At 38.3% G+C, this 25,311-nt stretch overlaps 1 protein-coding gene across 2 annotated transcripts in view; it reads right to left on the bottom strand.

Moving 5' to 3' along the window:
- Window positions 1-210: 210 nt before the first annotated feature.
- Ift74 (intraflagellar transport 74) overlaps window positions 211-25,311 on the bottom strand; it is an 85,602-nt gene continuing 60,501 nt past the window's right edge. For both annotated transcript variants that reach the window (XM_036177666.1, XM_036177665.1), the window contains exons 14-20: window positions 19,477-19,530; window positions 18,033-18,130; window positions 17,237-17,363; window positions 12,170-12,333; window positions 10,468-10,593; window positions 1,677-1,737; window positions 211-480 (exon numbers count right to left, since the gene is read on the bottom strand). In XM_036177666.1, coding sequence (XP_036033559.1) covers window positions 362-480; window positions 1,677-1,737; window positions 10,468-10,593; window positions 12,170-12,333; window positions 17,237-17,363; window positions 18,033-18,130; window positions 19,477-19,530 — 749 coding nt within the window. In that variant the 3' untranslated portion in view covers window positions 211-361. The remainder of the gene's footprint in view (window positions 481-1,676; window positions 1,738-10,467; window positions 10,594-12,169; window positions 12,334-17,236; window positions 17,364-18,032; window positions 18,131-19,476; window positions 19,531-25,311) is intronic.

Below are 25,311 nucleotides of genomic sequence, written 5' to 3'. Positions count from 1 at the left end.
GCAGAGACATCAGGACACAGAGAAAGCAGCAAGGGCATTACAAGTAAAGGTAACTGAGCCACATAAAAGAATGTAGATTGGAAGAAATGGGTTAATTTAAGTTATAAGAGCTAGTTAGAAACAAGCCTAAGCTATTGGTCAAGCTTTCATAATAAGTCTCTGTGTCATGATTTGGGAGCTGGCTGGGAGGACAGAAAAACACTCAAAACAGCAAACCTTTTATTGAACTATTTACTATGCAAGGTGTCTCTCCTTCAAGGAGATTACAAAACCATGGCATTCACAAATCTGGGTCTAACTCTTCAAGGAGAAGCTAGTTTACTTTTAGCATGCTTGAGGACGCTTCTAGATGCAATCAGTCTCAGCTTCTGCTGGCATTGTGTAGAGCATCCATGATGGTTTTATTGTACTCTGCAATCTGCTTCATCACATTTTTAATAACTGGCTGGTAATCACTCTCTTGACTCTTGGTTGCTATGACTAATTACATAGTTAAGGAGGAACAATGTCAGTGAAAACAGTAGTCTGTGACTCAGAAAGGAACTGAAGCAGACTGGGTATTTGTCACAGTGAATGTAGACAGTACAGAAAAAGTAAAACTAGAATAATTTTAAGATATAATCTTATTTTAACAAAGCATAAATTGAAACAAAAAGGCCAAATAAAACTTGTTTCAAAAAAATTCACTTGCGGTATAAAAACTTCTGATTTTTTAATGTCAGGTTGCTCAATCTAATTCTACTCTTAGAATAATGAAGCATTTGGAAAAACTATTCTCTGTAATATTACACAGAATTTCAGACAAGTCTCTTAGACTTCACTGTTTTAGTCATATGGATTTATGTTGCATAAAACTGGAATGCTAGGCTTTTAAATATCCCAGAAATACCAAAGTCTGCCTTTTAAGCTGAGTTGTTTGAAATAGTATGAATAGTTTCTATGGCATCCTAACTGGAAGTAAGCTGAGGTGCTTGCTGTCCCTGAGGTAAAGTGCAGTAATTACCCTAAAAGAATGCCTATGGTACCACTGAGTCAGGATTTTGTTTTGAAGGCAGATGCTCTTGAATAAGTCAAAGGTAACAGGAAATACATTCTGGAGAGATGTTTGTTGTGATTTCACAATGCATGCCCTCAGCAATTGCTGCCTCTTAGAATGACATGAAAGATAGGAAAATATAAGTATCATCTTGGCAGAAATAAGACGCAGTTGAATCAAATATAACACGAATATACTCAGACATCAAATTTCTTATCCTGACTGGTTACCCTCTGCTGTTCATACAGCCAAGTTTTAAGCATTATAAACAACTAACACCTATAACTGTACCTAAATTCTATGAGTCCAAACGTTTTAAAGATGATAAATTTAAGGCTTAAAACAGATCAAGAAATCTGTCTAAAGACTGAAGCTTACTAATGACAGAATCAACATTCAAAATTTGATCAATTGACTCTATAATGTATGTCCTTAACCACTATCCTATATGATGACTTCATACTTCTCTTTGGGTAATCACCAAAATAAGTTTTCTCATAAATACTCTGAGTAAACACCTTCTAACTACTGTAGAGCAGAAAGTGATGCTAGTCTTTATGACCACCCCCCAAATAATTAGTTCAGAGTTTTGTACATATCAAGTATTTGTAAGGAGATATTAAACCAGTTTAAAGGATACACTCTTTCATCACGAAATTATTTTGCTCAAGATGCTGCCACTTCCTCTCCAAATTTGTAAGCTGGAAATACAAAAGGTGAATGTTAACTGATTCTCATATTCAAAATCATTACACATCCTTTTGAGAGGGTATGAAAAATAATACTTGATTTTAAATCATACCAATTCCTTCCATTCTATTAAATAAAGTGAGAGTTGCCAGAGAAGAAACTTAGATTAGATCATACAATAGCTATATTTAGGACAATGCTAAATCCTACAAAAGGTTTTGCTACATTTATTTCAATTAAAAACAGTAAAATGTTTATTATGCCAATAAACACTGAAAGTTAGTTTATGATTTTTTGTAAAATAACTTAGAAAAATGTGACATGATGGTAATCTCCTTAAATTCTGGAAGTCTATTGCTATGAAGGTAATATATATTCTAATATTGTCAAAGGTTTAGCCATATAGGAAAAACTTCCTTATTTCCAGAACTAAGTTTCCTGTCTCGTTTCACAGGCTCCGATAAGAGCAGAGCTGCAGTGAGAAGATTGTAAGTAAGTCTGTGAAAAGCTGGCACTGCTACAGTAATTTCTGCATCAACAGGAAACGAATGTGGATATTATATTGATGGTTGCTTCCTCAGAAGACAATTTCACTGTTATAGAATAAATTGTTTTTCTGATTTAATTAACCTTGTAACTTCTAGGTTATAGTTTTTCTTTTTTAGGATACACATCGTTTTCCCTAAGCAAAGGACTGCCTGAAAACTGAAACACTAAAATAATATTCTCCCTGGACATTTCAAAGAAGTAATGGACATTTCAAAGAATATGGTATTTGAAGAAACAAACAAAAAAAAGTTTCTTCTAATTCTCGTGTAAAAATTATTTTCAGGACACACATATCTATCCTATTATTTCCTCCAGAGAGATAAATTTAGATATCAGGACAAAATCATGGTTAACTGTGTAAAATATGTGGTCCTTGAGCTAGGACTTATTAAATCAGGTCTAGCTGTCATAAATAAGACCTGAAAATTAGGATGGCCCTTAAGGAAGCAGTCAGCACATTCTGGCAATAAATCTTTAATAACCTTTTAAAAAGTCAAGTACCAGACATGTTCCTTTTTGTTCTTACATGGCAAAAGACCTTCTAAGTGCTATACAAGTGATATAAAAGACCACACCATATCAAATTCCTTTTACCTCCACATTACTGACTTGCCTTGACACTTACCATTAAAGTAAATGCCAATCTTGTTTTCTCTCTATAACTTATTCAAATAATATATAATAAGAAATTACTTATAAATCTTAAAACACTTTTAAAAAAGTTATAAAAGATTTAGAGACAAGGATTGTATTTAATTAGTCAAGATTGCCAAAATACAAAACTATAGAGATATATTTAGAATTGTGGCTCATGTCATGATTTGGGAAAAAAGCAACTAACTAACTGTGTCTGCCCAGTGCCTTATATCATCTATGTAATGGAAGAGGAACACCAACAGTTTAAAAAAAAACAAAAAAAAAGAGGGCAGTCTTTTTCTCAATGAACCATTTCAGACAACATAATGTACTTACAAAACTTTTTCTCTAGCACTCATCCCCACTCAGCAAATTTTTATATAGTCAATTACAAATCCATCTTTAGGCTTTTTTATTATGAAGTAGAAACAGACTGACAGGGAAACCAGATACATAAATTAGTGATTTCTAAACTTTAATAGTTACTGCAAACTCTTATAAGATTTTATTTCTTTCAGTAGAAATGTAAAGTATCTATTTAAATAGTACATCCACATACTGTGATAGCTAAGAGAAACATTTTAAAAGAGGTTAAATTTTTAAAGAAAATGTTTAAATACTGTTTTTAATTATTTCATTTTTATAAGAATATGATGTGATGATTTGCCTGGCGGTGGTGGCACACGCCTTTAATCCCAGAACTCGGGAGGCAGAGGCAGGTGGATCTCTGTGAGTTTGAGGCCAGCCTGGGCTACCCAGTGAGTCCCAGGAAAGGCGCAAAGCTACACAGGGAAACCCTATCTTGAAAAACCAAAAAAAAAAAATTATGATGTGGTGATGAATTGATGCAAAAAGGAATATGTCTCCAAGCCTACATATACCAATGTGTCAGAAATGGTCATTTCTGGGTTAAAGGGAATAACATGACCTAATTTTGTCTTTTGTATCTTGATCATACTACTACATAAATCAGGAAATTTCAAGAATTTAGAATTGTAACTCACAGCCTGATTAGACAGAACTGTTGTTCTAATTTTCTTTAGGCTGACAACCAGCTTCCAAATAAACCCACAGAGACTTATTATTAATTATGAATGCTGAGCCTTAACTTAGGCTTCTCCCACTAGCTCTTTTAACTTAATTTAATCTGTTTCTATTCATCTATGTTTTGCCTCAGGAATTTTTATGTTTTTTCTCATTCTGTGTATCCTACTTTCCTGATTCCTCCTTGTCTGGCTGGCTGGCCCCTGGCATCTCCCAGGCATCTCTTTTCTTTCTCCCCGCCCCAGCCTAAATCCCTCCTCCTTACTCTCCCTGCCCTGAAGTCCCACCTATATGGCCATTCAGCTTTTTATTAGACCAATCAGGTACCTTAGGCAGGCAAGGTAAAACAGCAACACATCTTTACATAATTAAAAAATGCGGCTGGGCGGTGGTGGTGCACGCCTGTAATCCCAGCACTCGGGAGGCAGAGGCAGGCGGATCTCTGTGAGTTCGAGGCCAGCCTGGTCTACAAAATGAGTTCCAGGACAGCCTCCAAAGCTACAGAGAAACCCTGACTCGGAAAAAAAAAAAAAAAAAAAAAAAAAAAAAAAAAAAAAAGAAGCAACACATGTTTACATAGTGAAATATATATTCCACAATGCATGACCATAACCAATCCTTTCCTGACTGTAACTACTCAATTTGAATACATCACATAATGTTTCATTTGGTAATCAGAAAATACTTACTATATGCCTACCACATTCAAACTAGTAACATGGTGCCAGAGACAAAGTAAACTAGATGGATAGTGTACCCTCTGGGAATCCATAATCTTATAAGAGTTTAAAAAGTGTTCAGATATGGACCATGAGGATGAGTGATATTAAAAGTGTAGTTATATGGCTATAGGGATATGAATCAAGAGCTTCAAGAATAGGACTGCTCTTCATAGTATGTGGAGACCCAGATTACTCAGGGTCAGAGAATCTGAGCTTGCTTTATCCATAAGGGGATGCATAAGGGGATGACTTGACCACACGCATGGTTACCAGGTGTTTGAAATGGTCTACACTTGGCTGTACAGTGTGCTTTGATCTAGTAAGGGGGAGGTCTTTTGCCCTGCCCCTTGGCACTGTTATAAAAAGCCCTTTTGGGGCTGGAGAGATGGCTCAGAGGTTAAGGGCACTGACTGTTCTTCCAGAGGTCCTGAGTTTAATTCCCAGCAACCACATGGTGGCTTACAACCATCTATAATAAGGTCTGGTGCCCTCTTCTGGTCATACATGCTGTATACATAATAAATAAATAAATCTTAAAACAAACAAACCAAAAAAAAACCAAAAAACCAAAAACAAAACCTCGAGTTTATCTTTAACAACAACAACAAAAGCCCTTTTGAATAAATGGAAAAGGTCATTGGGTATTGACCCAGGTCCTTCTGAAGGTCCCACAGATGGTGCCAGAACTTGGGACTTGGGTACAGAGGAAATAAGAGAGAGTAGGGGGCACCATGGAAGCAGTTGGATATGTCCGGTTATTAATCAAGGTTAAGGCGATGGTGTTCTATTCTTCAGGAGTAAAACTGTAAATATAATGCAAGTAGTAAAAGGCTGAAGCAAGTATCTCGATCTGTATCTGTCTATGTTTCTCTGTTTCTCTATCTCTAAGTTGTATAAACATTTGGTGAAGTTTAGTTTGAGAAGTGTAGGCTTAGGTATATTAGGGTAGAATAAGCTTTAGATCTAGGGATATGGTGAAGGTTTAATAAGAAAGCCACTTAGGGTAAGAGTAGTCCCTTCTCCCCACCCCCAGCACAGCAGGACTTCGGGCACACAGGGCAGCCTCCAGGATCTAGCAGCCACTGCAAACTTAGCAGTCTGAGTTGCTTCAGAGGCTCTGAGATTGAAAAGCCACTTCAGAGACTGTCAGCTTCAAAAAGCAGAAGCAGCAGAATGTGAGCAACTGCCCAGCCAGGCACCAGCAGCTGAGATCTGAGGGGCATCACCACAGTGCAGGCAGCAGTCAGCCAGAGTGCTTGTAAGAGCCGGACTGACATAACTTGAGGCTATGCTCAGCTTTGACAAGCTGAGCAGCAGAAACGCTGTGCCACAAGAGAGGCAACCAGCAGGCAGAGGCAGAGGCTTGGAATGCAACATAAAGAGCAGACCCTGGAGGCCAGTGCCCAGCAGAGACACCATGGAAGAAGCAGCCAGATGCATAGCTGAGATGCACTGGAGCCCAAGGAGCTGTGGAGGTAAGGCAGAGCTATGTTCCAGGTTGAATGGTGGAGACATGCTGGAACCTAGGCCAGCCCAAGGCCCAGTGGCAGGCCTGTGGCAGACCAGAAAATAGGCACTCTGAGTCTGAGTGCATTCTGGGACACCAGGGAGCCTGAGGCAGTGTTTAGCCATGCAAGCAGGAGCAGGTAATGGAGCTGGAGGTGCAGTGGCCATAACTGGTTGCAGCTGGGTTTCCTCTTGGACTGGGAAGGGATGCTTGAGAGCCACAGCTAGTAGCAGCAGGGGTGGCCCCTTGAGCCCGGGGGAGTATGAAGCAATTGAGAGTCCTAGGGCAAGGTGGGCCGGTTGCAAGAGGCACAGACAGACCAGGACTGTGAAAGCTGTGAAAGCCAGCAGCCAAAGGTACAGTTTCTGTTTGCTGGCTGTAAGTCTCTTTTGAAAGGACTCTATACCACCCAGCTTTTATAGAGCTAACAGCTTTTCCCTAGGGCAGGGTTCCTAGGGGAAGACTATCATAAAATGCTGCTGTAACTGAGAACGAGTTTCAGAGACGCTTGTTTGAACTGAGTTGAGTTGTTGCATTCAGGGGAGCTGCAATAAATCTGGGTAATGGGACTCCCCATATATGGAACTGTTTGCCTAAGAGTTATTATGACTTGGACTATTATACAAAGACTTCAGGGCAGCTGACAAGCCAGGCCTTGATCTTGGGCTGTGAGCTGAACTTTAAGACTGTTATTAGAACTGACTTTTTGGACTTTTGCAAACCTCAGAAATGGGACAATTTTGATTTCACCTATATACTCTATCAATTATAATGACTTATGGATTGTTTTGTGTATGCATATATGCTTTATTAACTATGATGACTCATGAACTGTTTTGTGTTAAAAATGGAACTATTTAAATAAAGAAGTTTGGGTTTTTTTCTAACCAGGCTCGCAGCCTAAAAAATTATAAAGAAACTGGGCAGTGGTGGCACACACCTTTAATCCCAGCACTTGGGAGGCAGAGCCAGGTGGATCTCTGTGAGTTCAAGGCCAGCCTGGGCTACCAAGTGAGTTCCAGGAAAAAGGCACAAAGCTACACAGAGAAACCCTGTCTCGAAAGGAAAAAAAAAATTATAAAGAAAAGGGGGAGTCCTCAGTCTCTTTAATTTAAAACAAAAAATATTTTCTTGTCCTTTGAGTGGACTGATGTTAATTTGTGTTAATATACCCTATGTTTTATTAGCAAAAAGTATAAATAGTTCTATTCAGAGATTGCTTTTAGATGTTTGCTAAAGCTTGTAAAGTGTAAATAGTCTTATTGAGAGTTGGCTTTTGGATGTAAGTTTGTAAGAATTGTAAATGTGTATGGTAATATTCATGCTAGAATGATGTTACCCTGTTGATATTAATGAATTGTGGTTTGGTGAAGCTAAGGAGTCTTTAGGTTGGATGCAGTTGCATCAGGAATTACTGATTTATCTGATGCGGTTGCTTTAAAAAGGGGGCTTGAACAGCTAAGACTGCTATAGACATCTTAGTCCCATTCAAAAAAGCCATTCCATCTTTATCATCCTCTACTCCTTTAGTAGGAGGCATAGCAGCTATAAGAAGCAGGAGTATTGCTATAATTATTCCAGCTATTTGCAAGCTCTTAGTGGAAAAGCTGATTCAGAGCTGAATAGAATTAAGTTCTGTACTCCCAGTTGAGATTTATATTAAGAAGGGGGAATTTGTGGAGGCCCAAATTACTCAGGGTCAGAGAATCTGAGCTTGCTTTATCCAGCAGGGCTGCATAAGGGAATGATTTGACCATGGGCAAGGTTACCAGGTGTTTGGAAGGGTCTACACTTGGCTGTGCAGTGTGATTTGATCTAACAAGGAGGAGGTCTTTTGCCCCACCCCTTGGCATTTTTATAAAAAGCCCTTTTGAATACACGGAAAAGGCCATTGAGTATTGACCCAGGTCCTCACAAAGCTATCCAGTGTTTCTGTCTTTCTCCTCTTCACTATCTTCCTATCTAATATTTTCTTATCCCTCTCTCCTCCTCTAGGAACCCTTGAATAGGTAGGAGCTGGCCTCCCACAATTGTATTATTAGAACAGTTTAAGACTAGAAATTACCTAAATGTCCAATAAGAGACTGGTTCTGTAACCTATGCTTTATCATGTAGTAGTATATTATATACAATTTCCAAACACACATAGTGACATGCATATACACATACACATACAAAGTAGCTAGACAGATAGACAAACAGATGCCAGTTGCACTCTGAGTTTAGTGCTGTTTTCAGTTTTTATCAGAAAGGCTTCTTTTTGCACTGGGGCTGCAGTTAATGAAAGACTTACCAACGGACAAAGTAAGGAGCATAAGTGACCGGAGCATGCTCAGCCCTAAGAGGACACCTAATCACAAGCCTCAATCCATCCCCCTCAGGGCTCAGGGGATATTGTGGAAAGAGTGGAAAGAATGTTAATGTAGAGGCTGTGGATAAGTACTGAAAAACAATGTTTTCTGGAAATGACACAGCAATTGACTCATGGACTCACTACAGCTGTGTGCACAAAACTGGTCCCATCAACATGGGGTCACCAGGCCCCACCCCAGCTGAGGGAATACAGGCACAGTTAGTAGGTACTGCAGGAAGGAGTGTCATTTTCCTCAGTGGTGGAGCCACTAATAAGATGCCCAAGTCTCAGAGAGCTACAAGAGGAAGCATAAAGATTGTAAGAGCCAGTGGAAATGAAAGACACCAAAGCAACAGTACTTCCAGATATAACAGGACTGATGCTAATATGAACTCACAAAGACTGTGGCAGCATGTACAGGTCCAAAACAGACGAAGAAGTCTCAGCACAGAGAGAGAAAGTAGACTTGAGCCCCCATTCCTGACCCAGAAGCTATTTCCAAATGTCAACAGCTTGCCAAGAAAAATTAGTTTTTTTTCCAAAACAGTCTTGCTGGGTATACAAACCACACTTAATGGCAGGTCCAAAGTAGATGGCCCAAACCAAACAAACTCAGTATTTTTGGAGAGTTTTTGTCTCATAATGCTTTGTTTGGATATTTTCTATCTTACTGGTCTTTTGTTTATATGTAACAGTTTCCAATTTTGTGATTTATGGGTGTGCAGGCAAATATGTGTTTCCCATGCTTTTTCTTTGTTGTTTGGTTTTTTAAAACTCTGGTTTGTTTGTTTGTTTGTTTGACTTGCCTGCTTGTTTTCTAAACAGAAAGTGAGTGGGGATGTAGCAGGGATCTGGGAGGAGATGACAGGGGAAATCATAATCAGAATTTACTGTCTGAAAACAATTTATCTTCAATAAAAAAATAAGTTGCCCATGCTGAGTAAATAACACCCACAACACCCTGACACAAGCAATCTTAAGGTCAGTGTGTATAAAAAGGAACCATAGTAGGACAGGGATTGTTATGTTAGGGAGAAGGGTTTTAGCAGGGCAGGAGGAAGAGTGGATCTGTGTAAGCTCCAGACAGACATGCAGGAAAGCATCAAAAAACAAAAATAAATGGAAACAACAAACAGTCCCAGCTAAACACAGGCAATGTGTGTATATACATATATGTGTGTACACATAAAAGTGTGTATGGGGGTGCCTTGTATGTGTGTTTTACTCATTTCAAAATGACAAGAAAGTTGGACGTGGTGGTGCATGCCTTTAATCCCAGCACTTGGGAGGCAGAGGCAGGTGGATTTCTGTGAGTTCAAGGCCATCCTAGCCTACAGAGCAAGATTCAGGATAGCTAGAGAAACCCTATCTTGGAAAAAAAAAAGAGACCAAAAAAAAAAAAAAAAATCTGCCATTGGTCTTTATGTTGTTATTTGTAGTTTTTGTGGCATTTCAATAGCAATTTCTGTTTACTTTTGATAATTTTTTTTTTGGGGGGGGGGTTCGAGACAGGGTTTTCTTTGTGTAGCTTTGTGCCTTTCCTGGAACTCACTTGGTAGCCCAGGCTGGCCTCGAACTCACAGAGATCTGCCTGCCTCTGCCTCCCGAGTGCTGGGATTAAAGGTGTGCGCCACCACCGCCTGGCTCTTTTGATAAATTTTAAAGCACTCACCCAGAGTGATGAAATGGCCATGTTCTGGAGAGCACATGTTGTAAAACTGGCCTTTCATGTAGGCTTACAGAAGGAATAAGGCAGACATTAATTCATACTAAAGAGAGAATACTACAGAATCTCACTGTTTCAAAGTAAAAAAATCTGGAAGGTTTATCAGGCAAGTCTAAACCCAAAATGAAACAAGAACAGGAGCAAAGCAGTTTGGAATGAAAACACAGATTAAGAACGAGAAAGAACAGCTTGGAGTGTTCTCACCTGAGCGTGCGTCTCATTTTCCTGTAGCTGTGTTTTCAGTGTCTCATAATCTGTTGTCAGCTTCTCCATGGTCTTCTTAAAGGCATTTCTGTGGGTTGATAAGACTGTTCTTTCTTGATGCAGTTTCTAGAGAGACCCAAACAGTAACACATAGAAGCTATAGCAAATGTCTAGAAAGCCAACATAGAAATCACATTTGGAACTTGGCTGCGATGGTGCACACCTTTAATCCCAGCACTCAGGAGGCAGAGGCAGGCGGATCTCTGTGAGTTTGAGGCCAGCCTGGGCTACCAAGTGAGTTCCAGGACAGGCTCCAAAGCTACAGAGAGAAACTTTGTCTCAAAAAAAAAAAAAAAAAAAAAAAAAAAGACAAAACAAAACAAAAATACAACAACAACAACAAAAAATCACATTTGGGGGTTGGGGATTTAGCCTAGTGGTAGAGCGCTTGCCTAACAAGCACAAGGCCCTGGGCTCGATCCTCAGCTGAAAAAAAAAAAAAAAAAAAAATCACATTTGGCTTAGAAATGCAATAGTTTATTCTGTAAAATTCCACCAGTTATAATTACTTTAAGACTTATTTACAAAAATGCCTTTTGAATAATAAGCTATGTGAATAGTAACTGCATTAGTAACTCAATAAAGGCTTTCATATATATCCTGACCCCCAAAGATTTACTTTAAATTAAGGCAAATGGCAATGAAGAGACACTGATGAGTCTAAAGTGGAGACCTATAATCCAAATATAGTCTAAATCTGCACTCAGCAAAGGCCATAGGTTGGAATGCTCTGTAGTAGGGAGTAACTTATACTTTGTTTTTTAATTTTTACCTTCTTTTAAAATCTCTAGGTATCTTTAGATTATATAGCAAATTTTATTACTTCTTCTTAGTTTTATGTCAAATAATATACTAAAAGTAGTAAATCCTATAAAGCACATATGAATTAATGTCAATCAAGGAAAAACCGCTAGGGGCTGGGACTGAAGCTCACTTGGCAGAGGGCTTACCTAGCATGTGAAGCCCTGGTTTTTGTCCCAAATAAACCATGCATAGTTACAGTGATAATTTATTTGTATTGAAATGTGATTTTATTTGTATGTTAATAAAGTTGCCTTGAGGTCAGAGCAAGCCAGAGCAGAAGCTGGGTGGTGGTGGTGCACGCCTTTAATCCCAGCACTTGGGAGGCAGAGCTAGGTAGATCTCTGTGTGTTCAAGAACACAGCCAGCATGGCAGACACATGCCTTTAAGACCTGGAGGTCTGTACAGACAGGCAGTGACGAGGAGGCCATGTGGCTGGGTTTACAAACAATGAGAAAGCAGAACAGAAAGTCTATAAAAAAGACAGGACACACAGAAGTAGCTCTCTGGCGGAGAGGAAAGACAGCAGAAGCAGTGAAGGGTAAGGCTCTCAGCTATTGCTCTGACCTCCTGGTTTTTAACTCTGCAACTGGCTCTGTGTTTCCTTTTTAACAAGACGGTTACATCTACACATAGTAGCACACTCTTATAATCCTAGGATTTAGAGGAGGCAGAAAGATCAGAAAGTTCAAGGCCACATTACTACAGAGCACGTCTGAGGCCCACCTGAGATACTTGAGAGCCTGTCTTAAGAAAGAAAGAGAGGAGGGGGAGAAAGAAAGAAAAGAAGGAAAAGACATTATTGGATAATAATCTTCAAAGATTCTGTGGCACAGCTACCTTCTTCTTTTCTTCGGCTGACGATTTTAACGCTGCCAGGTCACTGTATGTCTCCAGGTCAGCAGTCATTTGCTTAATTTTACTTTTCAGAGACTGTTGCTCCTCTGTCATCTTACTTTCCAGAAGTTCCATTTTCTGTAGATCCAGCTGCAGGCGCTGACTGTCTAAAGCATAAGAATTTAAGGTAACAATTAAAATCTACTCCTTTTACATGACTACCCTTAGGATTCTAGAGCCTCTGCGCACATTTCAGTCACCTGACCAAAATACAATTTTACAGCATCGGTTTCTTTTTAAGGACATTTAATTTAATATATATTCATGAGTGTTAATAATTAACCCACAGCAAACAGCACTACACCTTATTTATGAATGGTTCATATTTAATGTACATTTTCTTCTTAAGATATGTAATAAACTTCTTGTCCTTAGGAACACACTAGACATCACATTAGCACTTTGAACGCAGAACATTTGAAGCAGCATGATTAGGGAGAGGGGACAGGGAAGGAACAGAAGGGATGGGGAGAGGGCATGGTACTAAATACCTAGAAAAATACTTATCTTTGCAATATAACTGAACAATTGAGAAGATCAGTGCTCCAAAGGAAGTAATGTATAACTTTAGAGACAAGAAGCCATGGCAGCCCAGAACAAGAACAGAAACTCAGTATAATGGATATTAAATTTTACTTGGTATTCATTTAAAATGATTATGAGTAAGAAAAAGAGTGCTTTAAAAAGTCACTGATTTTAAAAGGGGGTTGTGGGTTATGGAGACGCTCAGTGGGCAAAGTGCTTACAGCATAAGAATGGGGGCCAGAGTCTGGATCCCCCGACCCACAAAAATGGTGGGCAGGCAATGGCCGCTGCCTCTAACCCCAGCACTCAGGAGGCAGCGAGACAGGGAACCCCAAAACAAATTGGCTACCACAACTGGCAAGTTCAGGGTTTGTTGAGAGACTTTGTCTCAATAAAGTGGAAAGTGATTGAGGGAGATCCCTACCATCAGCTTTGGGCCTCTCTATGCACACACATGCACCCACACATACAAACACACAGCAGTCATTTTTAAAAAGTTTGTTACACAACCAAATATTTTGAAATTGGTATAATTAAGCTAGTATTCCTTGAATGTTTCATTTCTCCCCTTCAGAGTTTTAAACTTAACTATATTGAAATACATATATGTACAACAAGATTTAAATGTTATTATAGTTTCAATTTCAAGCTAGGCACATACTTGTTATCCTGGCATTCGGAAACTGAGGCAGGAGGACTCTGAGTTCAAGGCCAGCCTAGGCAACATAAGATTATCTCAGAAATCCCAAACCATAAAAGTCTTAATTTCGAGTCACATCTTGGCTAAGGTTACAAACAGTTATAATAAGAATAAAGTGCTGAACAAGTTACCAAGGCCTACTACAGGACTTTAGTAACATAGAGAAGAAATGTGCTAACTGAAGCAAGCGGGTGCACAAACTGAACTGAAGTACAGTTTGAATACATACTCAGGAGATACATTAGGAACTACACAAACTGAGAAAAGGAACAAATGTCTGGTTGGTATAGAGTAAAGTTTATCTCCTTTTTGCATCAGGTCCCTATGAAAAGCTGAAAGCTTCTGCAAGGGAAGAGACAGGAAGAGGAAGCAGTCTAGTTCCTTCTGATAATGCTATGAAGTTGCAGAGTTTACCAACCAGTGTGTACTGAGCAGCAAAATCTCAGGAGGAGCCACTTTGACCTGGGGAAATGTTTCTGAAATACTCTGCCATCAGCACATCTGTTTACTCCCCAGAGTTTCCTTTCTAAAAGTATAAATAAAAACTACTGCTAGCAAGATTCCTTGCCTCTACCCTGCAGTGTAAGTGCTTCTCAAGTTGTTTAAGTTGTTTGTATTAATAATCCCCATAAGAACCTTTTGTTGGCTTGTTTTTCCTTTTACTCAATCACAATCATCTCACTCGCCTGATAGGGTTTCTTTCGCCCTTTCTCTAAGAAGTGATGTTGCCCCTTGAGAGTAAGAGTACTCTATTAAGAGACATGGGGGAGGGGGGGCACATGGGTTCCAGTAATAATCTCAAGGACAGAAAGGGAGGCAATTCACAGAAGAGCACTATTAACATACATTATCTCAAAACAGTTAAGAAGATTATCATAAACCTGGTGATTTTCAGATAAAAGAAAATTCTTAAGTGTGGGCAATGATATAAAGAAAAGAAAGAAATAGTAGGTGAAATAAATTACAACATCAAAATTCAAATCTTACTAAAGAAAATTTTCAGAAAAAGGAAAACTTTACCATAGTGACAAACTGTATTTTTCATCTCTATTAAAGTCAGTTCTCATTCTTTTTCAACTGTACAACTGAAGAAAACACAGAGACTAGTTTTTCAAAGGAAATGTAAACACAAAGCATAAAGGTTTGTAAAAAATACAGTCCTAATCACTGACTTTGTTTCCTGGTATTTATATTTGCCTTTAAGAAATGTTTTTCACTGTCTGTTGCACTGAGATAACTTAAAGGAGGAAAAAGCTTGTTGAATTAATATCAACCTTAGATAAGTAAGTATACAGACAAATTAATATAATTTCTTAGTTTATAAAGAAGAATACAGGTTTTAAAATACTCAAGAACCTAAAAATAAGAGAGAAGCAATCTAAATATTGATGAGGGGATAAAGCATATATATGTGCAATGAAATATTACTCCGCAGCCATATAAAAAGGAAATTCTGTCCTATGATACAACATGGAGGACACTTGAGTCTACTATGCTAAACAAAACAAGCCAGTCACAACACAACATATGACTGTACTCATATGAGGCACTCTTAAGAGGCAAATTCAGAGAAACAGAAGTAGAACTGTGATTGCCATGAGTTAGAACAGAGGGAACAGGGGTTGTTCAATGATAAAATTTCAGTTTCACAAGATGAAAAAGTTCTGGAGCTCTGCTGTATAATCTTGTGCATATAGTAAACACTACAAGACTATACACATGTAAAACTGGTTCAGATGGATTGCTGGAGGGAATATAAACCATTGAAGATAGGACAGAAATCAGTGTGGAGGCTCCTCAAAAAACTAAAATGATACTAAAGGACTCTGAGTCAACAATCACAGAGGTATTTGCACATCCATGTTTATTGCTGTACCATTTCTAACAACAAAGCAATAGAACCAGCCTGGTGTCCATCAACAAGTGAAGAAATATGGAAAATGTGGTGCATATACACAATGGAATTGTAATTAGCCATTAAGAATGAGATCATACATCTGCAGGAAAATTGGTGCTACTAGAGTAATTATGTTGCATACAATAAGCCAGATTCATAGAGAGCCAAATACCATGTTTGCTCTCATGAATGCTAAACTTGAATTAGTGTGTGTGTATCTATGTCTTATTAGTATAAAGAGAACCATGGCAAGGGAGGAAGAGGTGAGAGGATGGGGAGGGAAGAGGGGAAAATGGAAGTGGTGTTGGAAGGAGGAAGGGAACCAACGAAGTGGGACAGAGGGCATGAGAGATTCGTAAAAACCAAGCACATTGACAAACATGCACACATGTATGAACACACCACTGTGACACTCATTTACTTTATATACAAACTTAAAAAATAAAGTGAACAGCAACTGAGATACTAAGTTTGGTGTATTTCTAACATGCCAAAAAAATAAAACGTATTTGCAGATGTAAGTCAACACTGGAATGTACCTCTTCTAGTTCTTTGGCATGTAATTCACCAGAACTAGTAATCCTATGGCAAACAAACTACACAAATCTAGGCACAAAATATTTTTTAAACATAGAATAACAGAAATTGTCTATTTTTAGTGTAACTCTTAATTAACTAGCATCTTATTATCATCATTAATAATTTTAAAAGTAGGAAAGGGTAACTGAGTCAGTATGCAATATAGGCCCAGAATTCCCTGTCAAACTCCTGGACAACCAAGCTGGATGTCAGAAGGCTAACATAATACATACACTAACTGTGTAACTCCCACAGCAAGATCTGAGATAGTACTGGGCTATCAAGTACAATGAATATTTCTACAATAAAAAGCATGAATAGTCAGTTCAAGTCAGAGTAAGTTTTATTGCCAACAACATTTTAGAATTTGGGAATCCCCATAAAGTATAGTCATTCCATTTCTAGTATACTTAAACATTGTGTGTGCACATGTGCATACGCACTGGGTATACATGTGTGTGCACATACATGTGGAGGCCAGATGTTGACCATGATTATCCTTCTCAGTCACTCTCCACCTTATTTTTGAGACAGGGTTTCTAACTGAACCCGGAGCTCAACATTTGGCAAGGCTAGCTGGCTTATCAATAACTCCAGAGAACTGCTTGTCTCCACCACCCAGCACTGAGATTACACACATGTTACCATACCCAGGTTCAGAGTGAACAGTAGGGATCCAAACTCAGGTTCCCCTTGCTTGTAAGCACTTTACTGACTTACCCATCTCCCCAGCTTGGACCCTTAAATACACAAATAAAAAAATACACAAATAAGCAAACATTAAGTCTTCATTTTCTCTAAACTCATTACCTGCCAGCATATATCCAAATAGACAAAAACAGCTAATTCAGTCACTACACCATAATAAACACTCAGAACCTGCCAGTACAGAAACTCAAGATTCCATATGAATTTTTAATAACTTTATTCTCTGTATCTGATCTCGACCTATGTCACTTGACACATAAAGTTTTTTGATCACTTAAAATAGGTTTAATCTAAATTCAAATATTGTAGGTCAGCAGGAGAGCAGATATCTAGCACCACACACACATACATACACAAATGGTACATCAAAGCCTTCGGAAGCTGGCAATAGTGTGTAATCAGCAAATACTCGTAAATGAACGAGATGATGCCATGTCCTACTAGTAAGTTCCTGAGTAATAGCACATAGAATTCTCAGAGTGCAAGTAGACCTTCCTTATGGGACTTCCAAAAGAACTCAAAAAGAATGAAGATGAGTTTTGAAGTTCCAATTTGCTACAGAAAAAAACAGAGACTATGGACTCTTAGCTACTATTCTTACCTGAGGTCAAATTCCTAGCTGTTGTCTGTGACTTCTGCATTTCGGTTGATTTAAAGCTGAGGTCATCCTGCATCATCTTGAGCTCTTGGTTAGTGATGGAGGATATTTGTTTCATACGATTTATGTTCTGTATGTGCAGAGAAATAAACAAAAGATTTAGCTTTCCTATAAAACTACCAAAACCACAGGGAGGAGATGCTTTGAATATTATTTTTAAATATATATTCAATTTTGATGTTTTATAGACTGCAGTAGGATTCGGTCATGTTTTCACATAAGTTCACTTGCTTTATTAAAAACAAAAAAATTTGCTACAGTATGAAGAACTAAATGCAGATTTGATACACTAAAAATATTAAAGAAGGGTCATATATTTTCCTCCTTTAGCATGATACATAAATCCTCAATAATTTCTGAACTTTGGTATTCATTGGGTATGTCTGTAAGAAAATACTTACAATACAAATTACAGTGTAAAACATATTAACATTTTCTAAAATAATGTCTAGGTTTTGGAATTTTCTTAGTAAATTCAGATAAATTAGCAATGGAAGGAAATTTTAAAATTTATTCTAATCACAGTTCATGTACTGCTTAACACCTATCATGTAATGTCATCACTTCCCACATTACGCTAATTAGCTAAGATTTTTGCTACAGAGATAAACATTAGTAGCCTGAAGAAACAAGAGAACTTAAAGGAAATGGTTTAGAGGACAAATGTAATCGAGAATCTTCCACGTTCTGTGTTGTTATTTAGAAAGTTAGAAGCCTGAGCTAGGCACCCAGCACTTACCCGACTGCAATGCTCTAAAAGTGCGACAATGCTGGCTTCTATCTGTGCCTTCCGTTCCTGTTCCTGATTCTTGGTTTCCTCAAAAGTCTCTATAAAAGCTGCAGATTGGAAACATAGTAATACAGACTACTGTTGACAGACTTAGTACTAAATAAACTCAGAGTTTTAGAACTTCAGACTATTTTCCAGAAATTCCAAGTAAATAGAAATTTTAAACTATTAACTACATACTTTCAAATATTTAAAGACTGTTGTGACTTTGATATAAGTAAACTAGAAAGTTATACTGGCTCAAAAGAAATAGCTGATACCTCAAAAATCAGAAAAACTTTATTTTTATATATGACTTCCTTCATACAGCTATAATTATTAACATTTACTGTTGGCTACTGGCTTTATTTCTGAAATTAATATTACTAAATACCTATTTCATCTGAAAGTAACTTTTCATTAAATTAATCAAATGCTGGTTTAATCACAAATACTATCATTTATTCAGATTACTAATAAAAATTTGAAGAAATTATTCATTTGTCAAATCTAGAACTCATACATAGTTTTGCTTTGCTCTAATTTGCATTTCTTCAATTATTCCAATGGAACTTCCAAAATTAAAAATAAGTAGTTAAAATTTTAACTATTAGAGCTGGGTGGTGGTGGTGCACGCCTTTAATCCCAGAACTTGGGTGGTAAAGGCAGGCAGATCTCTGAGTTCAAGGCCAGCCTGGTCTACAGAGTGAGTTCCAGGACAGCCATAGCTACACACAGAGAAACCTTGCCTTAAAAAGCAAAAAAAAAAAAAAAAAAAAATACTATTAGTAAGCTAATAACATCATTCTCTAATGCATTTCCATTATAATTTTTCTACTTATTTGTTTTGGGAGCTCAATGCTATAGTTTATATTTAAAATTTTTTAAAAGCCGTATTTTATGTATAGCAATCCAATTTGCATGTTAAATGACACTCTGGTATATAATTTGATGAAGTTTTAAATGGAAGAAAAAAAGAGAAAAATTCCAGGTTATAGAACTCATCCACTCAGAACCAACCTTTTTTTTTTTTTTTTTAAATAAATCTTTCCTTTTTTTTTTTTTTCCAGAGATTTTCTTTCTTTCTTTCTTTTTTTTTTTTTAACTCATGGTTGCACTCAAGGCCATATCCAAAGATTTTTATTTATTTATTATGCATACACCGTTTCTGCCTGCATGCCAGAAGAGGGCACCAGATCTCATTAAAATGGTTGTGAGCCACCATGTAGTTGCTGGGAATTGAACTCAGGACCTCTGGAAGAACATCCAGTGTTCTTAACTTCTGAGCCATCTCTCTAACACCAAATTTTTTTTCTAAAAAAAATCACTTTTTCTAAGTGGGTCAATGTGGCAAATGTCTTCAGTGTCTGGTACAAATAAATAGTAATCTGAATTATATAAGATCATCACTTACCATCCATATTTTCCTCCCTTTTTTTAAGCTCCTTGTATTTTTGATTCATTTCACCTATAAGAAACGCAAAACATTAATTTTTAAAATTCTAATCATTATATTCTAAATTTGAAGTAATTTTTGGGTTTTCTTTATGCCATTAATCACTGAATATTTGATAGTCAAAGTCTAATTGAATTTTAATTTGGAGGAAATTGGTTATATTGCTTATATTTTGTTAGAAAGTCTTTTAAAGCAGCTAATTGTGCCTTTACAATCAGAAAAAACACTCTCCTGACTGGAAGGAAGTTATAGGCTTTGCATTCCAAATTTGAAGGTGGTGACAGGAAAGAGACGTTCCTATGCCATCTCTGATTAGTTTGCATCAAGCATGAGAGCAGTATTTCTTACCTCACAGACTTAGCATCTAGAAATTTAACATGTTAAACACTGTCATATGAAAAAAGATACTACAGAAATTTATAACAACTAAGTTAATTCAGGTACTGCGGAAAATCCCTAAATAATATTCATGCTACACTATAAAGAATGAACAGGAGTTACTTGGTCAGATATGCGAAAGTCAATGTCAAGAAATGTGAGCAAGCAATACATAAATTTGATGTGATGGAAGTGATGATGACTATGGTAGTGTAACCAGAGGATCAGTGGCCAAACTTGGCTTCTTGGGATACAGACTGTGACCTCCAAAGTTTGGTAACAACAGCGCAAGGAATTGAGAGTGGCGTGGCTAAGGCAGAGATTATGAACTAGAAAAGTAACAAAGACGAGAGGCAGACTGCGAATACCTCTAAAAGCCTTGTCTCAGAATTTGGCCTTAGCTAAAGCACAACTGTTGAAAAACAATTTTAATTGTGTGTGTGTGTGTGTGTGTGTGTGTGTGTGTGTGTGTCCGTGAGTCCATGTGTGTCCCTGTGTGTCCGTGAGTCCGTGTGTGTCCGTGAGTGCAGATGCCCCCTAAAGTAGAAGGCCTGGAGCTGAATTTACAGGTGACTGTTAACCAACCACCCTGGGCACTGGGACTGGAAGTCAGGCCTTCTGCGAAGCAGTACACACTCTTAACCACTGAGCCATCTCTCCAGCCACTTGCTAAAGAATTTTAAGCAGGAGAGCAAAATGAAAACTACTAAGACATCTTTTAGCCCAGAGAACAAGAGACTGGAAGTTGTAAGGGCAGTTACGTCTTGGAAATCTGGGTAGACCAAAGCTGCTTGAAGTATGGTGGTAATTAGGACAGAAGTTAGTGACTTTTATTTCAGGTATCAAGAGCCAGAGTGAATGGATTATAAGAGAGAAACTGGAACCAAGGATGACTCTCAAGATTCCACTTAGGCAACTTGGAAAGATAGCTGCATTTACTGCAAAAGGGAACAGGTTGATGAAGAAGCTGCATACAGAAGCGTTGAACATACTGAGTCTAATAAATATGAAAGTCTAAAGGGGCAAAAATCCAATGCTAGAAAGGACATCTCTGACACAGTAGTCTCACAAAGGAACCATTAGTGAGTGTGTGTGTGTGTGGGGGGGGTGTATTTTAATAATAGAGTTTCAGTTTAACAAAGACTGAGCTATGGAAGTACAGATCTAGTCTCGGAGTAAGATGCTGCAACTCCATGCAGCTAGGACATCAAATAAAGAAAAGAGAAATGTGAGCTTGCTTCAAACCAGTTTCTTCATGCCAGTCAATCAGTCCCTAGCTTCCTGGGAAATAACTAAGGAAGCCCAGTGACACCAAAAAGGATGGAAAGAATAGCACGCTGTTACTAAGGGGATTCCTAGGTAAAAGCTGGCACTGGAAAGGACCTTCTGAGACCAGAGCTAAAGGGGTGGAAGCAGGAGAGGATGCCATTCCAGACACTAAAACTCCAGTAATCTATGTTCTGTATCTTCCTATCTGATACAGAAAATCTCACAGATCTGATTAAAGCATTTTTTCTTTGAAAAGATTATTGACTTCTTGTGGGCTTCTCCTCATTTAAACCTGAGTCTTTTCAATTGATTTTTTACATGTATATTTTGTGTATATGCACTCATATGTGCCACAAACACATGTGAAGGTCATTTTGAAAAAGATTTGTGGGAACTGGCTCTCTCCTTCTACCATGTGGGATCTAGGATCAATCTTAGGTTGCCATGCGTGGGGCAAGTGCCTTTATCTTCTGAGCCAACTCTCTAGCCTTGAACTGACTTCCGTAACTGTACTATATTGATGACAATTTCATTTAGTCCTGTGATTTTAACTGTTTCCCAATTATCAAATTCTTTAATCTAATTCCGTACTATATTAGTATTTAGATGTCTCCTGGGAACCTAAAACACAGTATATATATATTAAACTTATCAGCAGTTTCCCTCAAAATGTGTACCCCTTTATTTTTAATTATTTTGGCTGTCTTTCCATCTACGATTATGTAAGTCAGGAACCTAGGAGTCCTCTCTTCCATTCCACACAAACCCACCCTTCTTGTTGCCAATATACTCAATAGGAAGGCACATCTGGCCAACATCTTGATTTACACACCTGGCCAGTGGGATTAGATGACACGGAGCTTCTGCAAATCTCAGAAGATTCCCAAGCTTCAAAACAAAAATTCCTGATCACTCTTGAGACAGAGACAAGTCAGAACATTAGTGAACTGGTCTATGCTGTTTTCTCAGTAGAAAATCAGTATCTAGAGCTGGACAGATGTTTTGGTGGTTAAGATGCTGCTCTTCAGGAAGAACAGATTTCAGTTCCTAGTATTCATTACTGGATGGCTCACAACTACCTCTAACTCCAGCTCCAGGAGTTTCAGTGCTCTCTTCTGGACTCCAGAGGCACTTACACAGGTGTGTATACACACACACACACACACACACACACACACACTCATGCACATACAAAATCTTTTAAAAATTATATTAATGGGGTTGGAGAGATGGCTCAGTGATTAAAGAGCCCTGGCTGCTTTTCCAGAAGATGTGTTTGATTTCCAGCACCTACATGGCAGCTCACAACTGTCTTGTGACTCGAGTTCCAGGGAATCCAATGACCTCTTCTGGCCTCCACAAGCACTGCACCCAAATGGTGTACAGATACACATGCAGGGAGAACACAGTCCAGACTGTCATTTAGTGGCACTACCATTTGGGGAGGATTTGGGGTTTGAGAACTAACACAGTCTAGGCTTAGCTCAGCCTGGTCATTTCCCAGAAACCTGTGTTTCTGTCTTCCAGGAAGAACTATTTCCCTTATTTCCCCTTACCTCTAGTGAATAGGGCATCTGGTTCCCTACTGGCAAATACCTGTGGTATATATGAAAGCCCATGCTATCCTTCAGGCTACTTTTGGTCCCTATTAACATGTACTGGTGGTTCATATCCAAGCAACCCAGGCTCTTCTGGTCCCCTAGTTCCCAGGCTGTTCTGGCTTGCATACCTGCCTCCCTGCATCTTCTGTCCCTTTATAACATGCAAGGCTTCCCCTACCCTCTCACTTCTCTCTGCTCCCAAGAGGTAGCCATGGCAGCTTTGGACTCCCCCAAACACCTCTAGCTATGCTCTACCACCTGAGAAATAGCCATGAGGCAGTTCCATATTTACAATAAACCTTTCTTCTTTATACCCACACAGCAGTCTAGTTCAGTGGTTTCACTGCTCTCTCACTTACGATATCAGCAGCCAGATCAATTTCTTTCGGTACCTGGGTTCTCTGAGGCAAACTATCTCCTACTCATCTCACTTCTACTGTTCCTCCCGTGGAATAGCTTCTCTATTACCATTCTGATCTCCATGAATGAGTTCTTGTTCATTATCTTTCAAGAAGACTACTACTTCCTACAGTCTAAATAACCAATTTTTGTTAATGCAAACTATGATTTTAGCTGCTTGACACCACATTAATTAATACTGAGCTATTATTTCAGATCTCCTCTAACATTGTCACGCATTAGTGAGCCATGACAATTTCTCCTAGTTCAATTTCAGTTAGCCTGGATATCCTACTAAATTCCATATTTTTATATTTAATCTCCCCTTCACCTACTTCTTTCCTGTCAATGTAGCAGTAAGCAATAAATGCCTATTTCGAATATTTTTAAATTGCTATGTTAAAATGAGCACATAAAAATTGATGATTTATGGTGGCACATGCCTTTAATCCCAGCACTCAGGAGGCAGAGCCAGGCGGATCTTTGTGAGTTCAAGGCCAGCCTGGGCTACCAAGTGAGTTCCAGGAAAGGCACAAAGCTACACAGAGAAACCCTGTCTCGAAAAACCATAATAATAATAATGATGATGATGATGATGATGATGATGATTTAAACTAACTTTTCACTTTAGGCATCATCTAACCTGCAAAATAGTTTAGATTTTGCCAAAGATGTTTGTTTTCAGTTAGAGAAACAACAATACTCCTAAGCTACAAGTTACACTTTAAAATACACAGTAAGAATTGGCAGCTTCTGAGAGGTTAAGGCAGGGGGATTTTGCATATACTAATTACTTATCTTAGGGCTACAATATATATATTGCATTAGTGAGGGACAATGTCTACATACTGCTTGATGGTTTGCAGGAAGGGTACAGTCCATGAGGCAAAGAAGTCATGGCAACTGGTCTCATCAGGTTTACACTTTATAAGCAAACACAGGTGAATGCTAGTGTGTGGCTTGATTTCTCCTTTTTATTCAGTGTAGGCGACACCCCATGTAATGGCCCTGCCCTTAGGTAATGTGGGTTTTCCCACCTCAACCTAATCCCTCACAGCCATGCCTAGAAAGCTTGTTGGGTAGTTCTAGATAGTCAACCATTATATTAACCATCACAGTGAGTGTCAGACCACCATGGGTTTGGTGAGGCTACTTCAAATACAAACAAAACAAAACAAACAAGTCCAAATTCTCAAAATAGGGAAGTACGAAGTTACAGTTAAAAGCCTCTATCTCCAAGGAAAGCAAACAACTATGTAGAAGTTTGTTTCCACAGAGTAAGTATTTTAGATTCCATCTTAGTAGTGGCATGTACCAAGTACAACATGAGGGCCTCAATTATTTTCCAAAGCAGTGGTTATCAAACTTTAGTATGAATTCAAGTTATTAGGAGGGTGGCTCATACACAAAATATTGAGCCCTATCCTCATGGTTTCAAACTGAAGTCTCAGGTAGGGTCTTAGACTCTGCATTCCTAATCTGTTTCAGATGGTGTTAAGATAACACAACTCCAATGAAAACCAGATAGTGTTACTAAGCCGATGTCCATATTCAATGAGTTGTTCTTCCTTGAATATATACTGAGAATCCACAAGCTAGTAATGGTAGGTGCTATCTGAACAAATTACAAATAGGAAAATGCTTTTCTAAGATATGCTTGTGAAAATAACCAGACAAAGTACTCAAGTTTCAGTGTACAAGGTAATAGCATTCATGATAACAATGCTAACAACTAATATGTGAGAACTTTTTTTATTGCTACTCTTAGTCACACACACATTCATTTTTTTACCACAAAAATCTTAAGTGGTAAGCACTCATGTTATGCCCCCTCTCCACCTCATGCCTTTTAAATAAGGTTTTGCTTCTGTAACTCAGGCTGACCTGGAACTGGCCTTAAGCACTATGTAGAAATTGTACCTCATCGCTGTAGTTTTATATATATATGTATATGTCTTAGTTTTTGTTAGTTAAAGTGATATACCCATCCCTTGGCAGTTCCATGGTTGGCCTCGAACTCACAATCCTTCTGCCTCAGTCTTCTAAGTGCTGAGATTATAGGCATGTAGTCCCATGAACAACTCTTACTTCCCTTTTAAAGGTGAGGAAAGGAAAGTGGGCTAGGAGATGGCACTGAGGTCTTATA

Source organism: Onychomys torridus, chromosome 2 (assembly GCF_903995425.1).
Source record: "Onychomys torridus chromosome 2, mOncTor1.1, whole genome shotgun sequence".
NCBI classification, from domain to species: Eukaryota; Metazoa; Chordata; class Mammalia; order Rodentia; family Cricetidae; genus Onychomys; species Onychomys torridus.
The sequence above is the reverse complement of the archived record's forward strand: the minus strand, read 5'-3'. Positions and strand labels throughout refer to the sequence as shown.